This window comes from Dipteris shenzhenensis, chromosome 1 (genome assembly GCF_047967505.1).
Source record: "Dipteris shenzhenensis isolate YYH24624 ecotype China chromosome 1, Dip_SZ_1.0, whole genome shotgun sequence".
Lineage (NCBI taxonomy): Eukaryota > Viridiplantae > Streptophyta > Polypodiopsida > Gleicheniales > Dipteridaceae > Dipteris > Dipteris shenzhenensis.
In genome coordinates this window covers 37,023,184-37,034,020 of record NC_141596.1, presented here as the reverse complement: position 1 = coordinate 37,034,020, position 10,837 = coordinate 37,023,184, and the positions used below count along the sequence as shown (strand labels likewise).

The following is a 10,837-nucleotide window of genomic DNA, read 5'->3' as shown; positions in this document are numbered from 1 at the left end:
ACAAATAAACCATAAACTTTTCATAACATAAATCAATGGACCCCTAATTATCGTTCAACCCCTCTTATCTAACACTAGTAATCCAATCTCCATTGATCATGTAGTGTGTTTGATACCATCTAATTAGAAAAACCATCATCATATCCTTGAGGATTTGCAGCTTCCTTATTTAAAAGGTTTATGTCAATATTTCTCACATATTTATCCTTTAAAAGCCTACGTTGTAGAGTATGTTATTAGACCCTTTTGGTCGCTGACAGACTAAGAATGAGAGAGCACAGGGAGGAAATGAAAGGAGTTGAAGAAATGGGGAGCAGCAAGGAGTCCAAGAAAGCAGCAGTAGGGAGGCGAGCTAGGAGGAGCAAGGAGTCCAAGAAAGGAGTAGTGAGGCGAGCCAGAACAAGCTAGAAGGCACCAAAAATTCAAGGCAGAGCAGATTTTTAGGCTTGCCCAGATTCCTATGGGATGCAACAGATTTTTAGGTAAAGGGTCAGGGCCAGATGAAATTTTGGTCCTCATAACTTAGCTTAATCTCAATGTGGTCCTCATAACTTAGCTTAATCTCAATAATTCCTGAATGGGGGAGGGAGCTAAGTAATTGAATATCCATTAAAAGTTCTCTAGGGGGACATATTTTAACCCTCAAGGATCTGGGCAAAAGTCCTTGCCTTTAGGATTTCCAGTTTCCTTATTTAAAAGTTTTATTCAATATATTTCATATGTGTATCCTTTAAGAGAGTATGTTATTAGACCCTTTTTGTGGAGAACACACTACCCACAAGGATCTTGTGCGCTCATTTAATATCAATTTCAATTTTCCTTGTTTCCCCCCCAAAAAAGAGCTTGAGGATGTCAAATAAACGCTTTTTACAATATGCTCTAGTCATCATTAACCCTACTTAGGTTATGTCCTTTTTAAGTGTTAGCATTATCTCTGGGAAATGGTAAATGTTCAACAGCCTCACCCAGCAAAGTGGCCATCCTCAAAATAAAAACCCTTGTCAGAGTCTTAGGAGGGGAAATAATTCCATGGAAGCTTATCGACTCAATACACTATCGAGTAATGGGCGGTGATCTTTCTTTCCACAGTAGAAAAGACCGTTTGAATTTATTTTGAATCTACCACCTGAGCTTAATCCGATCTTCGACAGGATTGTTTCCTCCTCTGAAATATAATCCAGGGCATGAATAACTTAAAATTTTTGGAACCCTGTGCAAGGGTTCAAAGGGTTTGTAGTGTATAGGGGCTATGATGGGAAAATCGAGGCTTGACCAGACATTATTTACAGGTTCCAACGCATATTAGTAAATTCTGGAAACTTATACGGTGTATGCTTGCTGAATGGTGCCAATGTCCAAACCCTTCAGCCTCACCACAGACTCGACGTGTCCTTTCAATGTGTGTAATTCCCTTAACCTGTGAAACAAAGCATTTGTAAGTCACTTTTAAGAATGTTATTTCTAATCAGTTAAACAGACCCTTCCTCATGATTTGAACCTACTGTAAACAGAGAGATGACAGAACACAATTCTTAAATTTGCTATCACTGAGACAATTTCTGCCCGCGCAGGTCTTAAAATGGGACATACCGAGCAATTTCTGCCCGCCTTTTGGCCTGCTCTACCATTTCACTTAGTTCGTTATAGCTACTTCTCTCTGTGAAAAACTTCGTATCTTTTGGGTGTAGGCCATGCAATGTTCGTTGTGCCTGCACCCATTTTACCTCGCGTGCCTCTTTTCCAAAGTCCTTTTGCCTTGTAAATGCCGTCTGCAAAGAAGAAAAGTCATCAAAATTCAATCTTCTGATGTGAATGATTCAATCAAGGACATAAAAAGGGGTGAGATGCTCCCAAACGCACCCACAAAAAGGATTACAGTGCCTTAGGAATCCCTATATAAGTAATAAATAGCCTTCATTGTTTCCCTCAAATAGATGTCCCATTAACACAAATTCACCCACAAACAGGAAAAAGGGAGGATGGGGCAAAGAGGAAGTATTATTAGACGTTTCCATCAAGGACAAACATGCAAAACTTAAGCCAGCATGAAAAAGAGCCTGACGAGCTGTCTATGGGTGATTCCATGCAAGCTTTCTCGTCATATGACCCATGCCTGCACACACACCTACACACAGGCACACGCATATGCACACGCAGGTGTACACACAGAGAGAGAGAGAGAGAGAGAGAGACCCTTTGTTCAATGATCAGATCCCAAGCTTTTCCACTCAACGTGTATCGTATAATGAATTTGATGATGTCAAGAGGGAAATAAAAGATTAGATTGTAGAGCCAAATCACTCCAGCCCATCCCCATCCTGTCCCTTTGATCATGGCGAAACCCCAGTTTGCATAAACCGCAATAAATGTAGCAATCTGCACGTGTAACATGAAGATCAGATGAAGCTCAGATTGGGAGATTCGAAGTAGGAGGGGGGAAAGGCAGGTTTGTTTCTCTCTAAAACTGTGTAGAAAATAAGACTTCAGGTGGGTTCACAGAGGAACTCATACCATTTGAGCAATGACAAATGCTGTCATAAGTAACAAACCAGGTCGCTCCAGAAATGACCAACCCCTTGAGCGAGTCACAAATATAAGGGCCTGACTGATGGTGCTGACTTGCAAATAGATAGCAGCAGCCATTACATCATGATTACCCCTGATGTCTTTTACCCCAAAAGTTTTCTGCAATGAGAGAAAGCATTGAATTTTATTGTGTACATCTACATTCAACTGTGGACATGCATGCACAAATTATGATTTTACAACCATACCGGGAAAAAATCAGTCTTGTCAGCTGCCCAATAGAAGATGACAGTCATCAAAGCGAGATAGCTGCCTATGACAACACCAGTGGCAAAAATTTCTGAAAGCTTCCAACTATCTGGTGAAGGTGATGGTTTCACTCGGTCTTTGGAGATGGTCATGATTGTACCTTGATAGCGTTTTGAGAAGATGTCAGCCAGTTTGAAATTTCTATGGAGCGAAATGAGCCAAAAGGAAAACATATGTGGATGACTATGCATGCCCATGTTCAACAAGAAATTTATCAAAGCAAGGCAGTTGTATGCAACGTACCGTCATTTAATATTGCAATAACCAGAACCATAAATGGAGGAAAATCGAATCTCCAAATAAGTGCCAGAAGCATAAATCCAAGCTGTTAACATGGCAATACTTCAGCCAATATCATTCGAACAGTGAAGGCATTGCTCTTTCTTGAATAGATCTTTATTTTCAGTTTTATAGTACCTTGACAGAACTTGTTGAGCCCTTTTAAAATGAAATTATTACTATAAAGTCAGCCTCACTACTGAAGGAAATGTGAATGAATAAAGTCAAAAAGAACAATTTCGCGATATATAATATACATGTCAGATAAGGAGTAAAGAAGAAGTTCGTGGCAATCAAAACATCCACTGACACAACAGCAAACTGTAGGATCAGACTGCAATGTGATCCATGCAGTCTCAAAATAAAATGCGCACTAAAGAAATTGATATTTTCACATTTAGCGCATTGCCAAAACAGATGAGGCATGCACATATGCTGCAAATTTCCTAAAGATCACTTGTACAAATTTGGAATGAGCGATGCCCAATAAGATTTACTACTTGATACAGACAGCATTATATCAAACACGACCGATATCACATAAGATTCACGATTCACTACAGACAGCATTGTACCAAACATTGTTTATTGAAAGCACTGAAACTTACCACAATACGAATGGTGATAGAAACAGCATAGATCTGCAACAAGTGAGACAGCAGATCTTAGATATTAAACTTGAATGACTATGGCAATTAACAAAATATTGATTTTCCTCCCCCTTATTCTGCTTAACCTAGCGAATTGGAGAAAAGAGAGTTTGAAGTATGGAAGTGGTTATCTAATGCTGGATGAAGTCATAATGTCAGTCACAGCGTGCAAATGTAAGGAAGAGTACAGCACCGTATAATTTTTCATCCTTTGAAATATGGAGCGGCTGGTGAGTACAGCACTAATGATAACACTCAATCCAGGCTCTGTCAACACAATGTCAGATGCACTTCTGGCAGCATCTGTTGCATCTGCCACTGCAATCCCAATATCTGCTTTTTTCAATGCAGGTGCATCATTTACACCATCACCCGTCATCCCACAGATATGCTTCTTTGCTTGAAGACGCTTTACAATTTCATATTTATGTTCTGAAAAAATAGCACCCTGTGCGATTAGTAAAACGGTAGCAATTCAAACAAGAGAAAAGCTCCAAATTTCTCATTTTAGTATCTAGAAGGGATTCAATTGATAGATACCTGGAAAAACTCCGGCAAATCCATCAGCTTTCTCAATTAGTTCATCCACAGGTAACGCTGCAATAGATTCATCCTTGTTCTGTCCAAGTAAAGAAGATGATGGATACATGTTTGTGCCCATACCAAGTCGTCTTCCTGTTTCTTTGGCTATAGCTAGCTGATCACCTATAGATTTACATGTCTCTTCAGTAAAATTCAGCACAAATAAATCAAGCCTGTATCACTTTGCCTCTATCAAATCTTTTATATGCATCTTCCGAGTTAAATTGCTAGCCATGAACTTCACCTGTAATCATCTTGACATTCACCCCAAGGTTCAGTGCTCTGCGAATTGTCTCTGCACTGTCATGGCGAGGAGGATCAAACAAAGGCATCAACCCTACAAATTGCCAAGGCCCTCCAGGACTTTCCTTTGTGCCCTCTGGAACTTCCTGAACAAGCATTATATCAGCTGTGCACAGCATTCAGAGAATTCAAACCAAAAAAAGATACGAAAACAGAACACCTAACCTGCCGTGCAACTGCCAGCGAACGAAGCCCACGCTCTGCAAATTTGTCTATAGTGGAATGAACTCGAGACTCAATTTCTTCTTTGTTGTGAGCAAGTGCGAGAATCTGCACCATCCAAAAATTTCGTCAAGGACTTGTCTTGATTTTGATCCCTATGGTCTCAATTCAGCCAATGCTAATACCTGTTCAGGTGCGCCTTTGCTAACCCTGTGCATTTTTCCTTCGCCATCATAATAGGTGAGTGCAGTCCGCTTGTCAGTAGGATTAAAAGGGAGAAAATGAATTTCTCGAACACCTGCACGAGCCTGGAAAAAGAAGTTCACAATGCCACATGCATTATTTATGTGACATACGAGACTTTCAATAAGGATTCAGAAAGTTACGGAATAGAAAACAGAGTTCAAAGGAAACACCACCTCTTTAGGGTCAGCCAACATTCCAACAATAGCTGCATCGATCGCATCTTGATTTTCTGTCCTGGATGCCCTGGCAGCCATTAAGACCACGGTATCCTTCTCAATACCTTTAGCAAACACCTGTTGGCAAAGTAAGTGTTTTCAGAAATTGTAATGAGGTCTAAACGTGAAACACCCAATCATCACCTACAAGCTATATTTACTCCTCACCTCAATAAGGTTTTTGTCGACTGTGAGCTTGTTCAATGTCAAAGTGCCAGTCTTATCACTGCATAAGACATCCATTCCAGCCATTTCTTCAATGGCAGTCATTCTTTTGGTTATTGCACCCTGGTAGACAAACAAAAAGCATTTATAGCCAGGTGAGACTCAAAGATGGGTGATATAATTGTAGCTAATTGATAAAATGCAATGACATCAGAAGCACACAGGCGATTTCAATTCCAAGTTGAACTTTATCACTTAAGTCATGTTTGCAGTGGCTGTGAAATGTGCAACTAGAGTATATCAAACGAGGTATCCATGTGTGCCTTGGAGGCTGGAGCTAAACTCTGAATGACCAACGGCAAAAACAGAAATTCTTGGACCCAAAAGTGGCATTGATAACACACGTAAGTAAATGCCATATATGTTGCCTTGGAATTAGCAGAGCTCCTGTGATGACAAAACCCCTGCTAAATTGAAGAAGACAGCTTAAAGCTTACAGCAAGGCTACGCAAAATCATTAAACTAGCAAGCTGTCTCCACAGCCAAAAAATGAAGGGGGTTTTTTTGGGTTTAAACAAAGGTTCCTGAAAAGCCTATGACTAAAATCACCCACCTGCTGTGAGAGCCTATGAGAGCCAATGGCCATTGTCACAGACAGAACTGTGGGCATAGCAATAGGGATCCCTCCAATAAGAAGCACCAGCAAGTTATCAATGCCTTGTCTATATGTCCGGTCTTGTATAGGATACATGACCAGAATCTCCACAACCATGCCAATAGCAATAGAGCAGATGCAAAAGTTTCCAATTGCTGTAAGCACCTGCAAATGGTGAAACCATTAGTGACCACAACCCAGTTGGCAAGGGCGTTGGCGAAAAAACCATGAGCCAAAGGGATTCATGCGAAACTTGTAAGCAAAGTGCTGGAGTATTGCATTGAAGAACTTGCTGTTGGTTTAACAAAATACCTTTTGGAAATGTCCAACTTGATTTGTAGTATCCACGAGGTGAGCAGCCTTGCCAAAAAAAGTGTGCACTCCAGTTGCAATTACAATAGCTTCGATCTCACCCTGCTTGCATGTAGAACCTGAGTAGACACCATCACCTGGATTTTTGGTCACAGGCAATGACTCTCCAGTAAGAGCAGACTGCATAAGATTGACAAAAAGAAACCCAAATCAGAGTGCAGCTCCTAAGTAGAGCATATTGTTGAAAATTTGTAACAGATAGCTGTAGACTTGCACCTGGTCAATTTTCAAAGGATCGCCTTCCAAAAGGCGTGCATCTGCTGGAACAATGTCACCCAACTTTATACTGATAACATCACCTGGAACCAATGCTGCAGCATCTTCATCTTTCCACTGGCCATCACGAAGCACCTAGCATATGTTGGGCGTACTGTCAAAAATATTATTTTGAACACCTAGCGTATGTTCAGTCATACTGATGGCAATATTATTCCTGTGGTTCCTCTAGTTATACTGTCAGAGATATTCTCATGGATCCTCTAGGTAATCATGCAAAAGCAAATTGAAGGACCTTGCAAAGTAGAACATCAACTATTTGCTCCATATCCCCCCCTTCTGCAAATCATCAATTAAAACTTGCAGGAGTGAGTTTTCCATCACTGGAAACGCTTAGCTAAGTTGTATCAGAGCTCACATAGCTTGATACGAGTGCTCAAGAGCCATCTAAGTTAAAGCTTCCTGTTATTAGCAGAAGTCATGGCAAAGCTCAAGGAAATTTTTCAAGGCTGTGGATCAGAGCTCACATAGCTTGATACGAGTGCTCAAGAGCCATCTAAGTTAAAGCTTCCTGTTATTAGCAGAAGTCATGGCAAAGCTCAAGGAAATTTTTCAAGGCTGTGGATTGGGTGCTCAGCCCAAGAGATCGTCATATCTCCCTCCGATGCAGGCTGTAGTGGAAATACAAGCTCAGGAGCAGCCCATTGACGAGTAGAAGCCTCACGTGCATGGCTCCTGGACAGGCCACTATTTTGTGCAAGTCGACCAAAGGTTTGAGAGCTTGGGAGACCTCGTGGCAGGATGCAGTAGAGCCTTGCAGACACGCAGCAAGAAGTGGTCATGCTGCAGTGTCAAGTCGGGGACTTGCCGGATTGATGTAGCAAAGGTGAAGCTGATATCGAGGGGCTGACAGCTCCTAGAGAGACCTGCTGCAGGCGCACCTAAGATCAAGCCAAGGGAACCCAAAGCATTTGATGGTAGCAAAGCAAACCCTTGGGAGGTCTTTTGCTATGATGTGGAGTGTTTCTTCAGCTCAGCCTGTCTTGAGGAGGATGAGGATCAAGTGTTAGTCGCATCCACCTTCCTGACAAAGGATGCAAAGATGTGGTAGCAACGTTATAAGGATGATGTAGCCCACAAACGGAATCCTTTCATGGTGAACACTTGGGCAGAGAAGAACTCCCTTGCAAAGGCAGTTTCTCCCCTTGAATGCAGAGTGGAAGCACATCAGGCCTTGGATATTTTGCATATTCTGCATTCTACTGCTGGGCCTAGTCATCATTCAAGATGCAAAGAAGAGAGAAGGCAAAATAAGTATTTCACACACAAATCGAGCAAAAGCTTCTTGAAATCTATGCATCTGCATCACATTACTCCGAAAGATTATACATTAAAGTGACTTTCGAAATGCAACGGCCTTATCCTGCTAATAAATTTTACAATGATGGACAGGTTTCATCACAGTTAGCCTTTCAAACGTATGACAGGATAGACTGAATACATTTATAGGAAGCGTTTACCTTGGCCCTTGGAGCTAGTCTGGCCATCAACGCAGCTGCAGCATTGCCAGCATTATTTTCCTCTATAAAACTAATGGTCGAATTGATTACAAGCAGTGTGATGATTCCAGTAAAATCTTGCCAGTCTGGAGGCCTATTCTGCAACGATTTAGAATTTGGCTCTGCCAGGTCAGCAAATGAACACAGCATGGAAAGTCCTAGTCCGACATGATTGTCCCACAGGCAATTCCATACCAAAGTAACAATTTGTTGAAAGCTAGAGAGAAAAAATTAGAGCCATTTATAATGTACTCACATCACCATTTGCCAGAGCAATGGCCATAATAGCAGCGGCTTCCATAACCCATGAAAGGGGGTTCCACATAAAACCCAAAAATTTGAGAAATTTGCTCTCCTGCAAAAAGTTTTAAGAGGCATTATACTCCAATCAATTAACTTCTGCGACCTAGAACAGCCAGGGTGCTCACGATGAGTAAGATAACTTGTAAGAAGCTGAAAGTGATTGCCAGTAGAATTTTGCAGTTGTTGGCACAAAATTGAAATGAAAAGCAAAGGTTTGACTGAATGATGCCCTCAAATCATCTTTTACAAGTCCACTCACACCACGCAGATATGTCATGTGGAGAATTTGAATTAACACAAGAGTCCGTGCAGGTCACAGACAAATACGCTTTTACAGACCAGAATGCTGAGGGTTTTTAGTGTCAAGTCATTCTAATGCCAATCAAACATAGCTGCTACACAGACATTATATCATGTAAATTTAATTTGACACAAGGCTGACGCAAACTTCGTACTACTCGCATTTCACATGAAACTTTAAACTTGTCCCTTCACTTGTTTGAAAAGGACTTGCAATCATACCGCTAGGAATCATTGCAATCATCGCTAGGAAGACAATAGGGTGAATCATAAATGGCAAATGTGTAGAGTATTTAAGACAGCTACAACCAGCTTTGCTGGCAGAGGGGACAAATTCTTACTTTTTTCTCTTCGAGTTTGTTGTAACCGAAAATGGTGAGCCTCTCTTGCACATCGTTGCTGGTAAGACCTTCCCTGGAGCACCGAAGCTGATCAAACACTTCTTCAACGGGAATGTTCTCCTGCAGTTTACAAGCGCACAGTTTATTGCTGATTCAAGGTGGAAATATGTGGACAACGTTACGCAATTGAGAGAAACCCACGATGAAACTTTCAAAATGCCAAGGCACCCAAGTCATGCAAATTGGTCTCACATCCATAGTGGTTCTGGCCTAGATCCTCTTCATGGTACTCTCAGATGATATCATATGTGGCCATTTGAAAGATGATGTTAACTGAGTACATCACATTTTATCAGCTGCTTGATTTTATTCTATTGGAATTTTGCAAGGGCAGTCTGCGAAACTTCTATATAATTGGACGGAACAACCAAAGAAAACGTGGCTGCAGGTCCTTCAAAGAAAAGTACAATGCTGGAACAAAGACGGCTGAGTCTCGTCAGAGAATGTAGAGTGAAAGGAGTACCTTTGATGTGGTTGTAATAACAAATATACAGTGGGGAGAAAATAAAGACTATAAATGTCCGTAATTCTAAGCCGCGAAGGATGTCACGTGACCAGAGGCTTATGATTATACTCTCGTCCTCCTAAATTCTTTAGATGTAATTCCAAGGGTCTTCGTTGCTGCCAGAGTTCCTATTCTTTAGATTTAATTCGAAGGGTCTTCGTTGATGCCAAAATTCCTATTTTCTTGAAGACTAAGGCCAAAGAAGCCCGACATACTCGCATTTTTCGCAGTATAAACCGCAACGTTAAAAAATAAGAACGACCAGTCCAACGTTACAGATGATAACAGATCTACTGACTAAAAGAGGCTTGCCGGCATTAACCCACTTGCGAGTGAGTGTGGAAGAGCAGGAAAAGTCCAAGAGACGATTAATCAGCTGCCTGATTTCCGTTCATACCGGATGCTTTGAGATCGTCCTACTACGAGGTTGAGCCAATAGATTTTTCAATGATCGTGAAGCAAGAAGACCCACACGCATGCAGTTTGATTGATTTTCCTCCAGAAGACGCTACTTTCTCTCGTATACGAGCTAAAATTTACTAAAGGACCAGCATGCAAGTCGCTCAGAGATTTAAGAACTACTTATCACGGTGAGGAAGAGGGTAATAAACTCGAGCGAGAACTAGTAGCATGCAGGCGAAAGGCAAGAGCTTCGATTATTGTGTAAAGAAACTCCATGAACCAAACTGCTGAGAACTCACCACTGCATTTGCAAGATAAACCTTCAGCTACTGTAGGAAAAGATTACCAGATCGACGGTCTCTTTGTTGATGGCATCGAGGCTGGCTGCCTTGTCCTCCATGTCGGAAATGCTTACTAGTGCCGAGCGTCTGAGGCTGGGAGGCGTAAGCTTGAGATATGAAGCAGGAGATCAATTCTCTACTGATATATGAACCGAAGGGAGGTTGGAGGCTTGAAGAGAGGACCAAAGCTGCAAGAGTCTGGCACAGATGGAGGAGTTCGCCCACCTACCAAGTTCAAAGTCCACAGCAGCGAATTCCGCTAGCAACAAGGATCGCTAAGACTCAGTGTAGAAGCGAGCTGAGCAGCTCATATTGCAGGCAAGGCCCTGAGCCACGAAGATGCATT

At 41.6% G+C, this 10,837-nt stretch overlaps 1 protein-coding gene across 1 annotated transcript; it reads right to left on the bottom strand.

Moving 5' to 3' along the window:
* Positions 1 to 805: 805 nt before the first annotated feature.
* On the bottom strand, positions 806 to 10,619 carry LOC147905768 (ATPase 11, plasma membrane-type). Its single transcript, XM_087374497.1, has 21 exons — positions 10,497 to 10,619; positions 9,184 to 9,303; positions 8,496 to 8,594; positions 8,201 to 8,338; positions 6,681 to 6,815; positions 6,405 to 6,584; positions 6,051 to 6,257; positions 5,441 to 5,560; positions 5,231 to 5,350; positions 4,997 to 5,119; positions 4,815 to 4,919; positions 4,591 to 4,735; positions 4,305 to 4,469; positions 3,958 to 4,196; positions 3,723 to 3,755; positions 3,079 to 3,160; positions 2,775 to 2,935; positions 2,512 to 2,685; positions 2,194 to 2,376; positions 1,591 to 1,769; positions 806 to 1,417 (listed from the first exon to the last, which is right to left on the bottom strand). Exons 1-21 carry the CDS (start codon positions 10,548 to 10,550, stop codon positions 1,321 to 1,323), a joined length of 2,859 nt encoding a protein of 952 aa, XP_087230623.1. The 5' UTR covers positions 10,551 to 10,619; the 3' UTR covers positions 806 to 1,320.
* Positions 10,620 to 10,837: the final 218 nt, after the last annotated feature.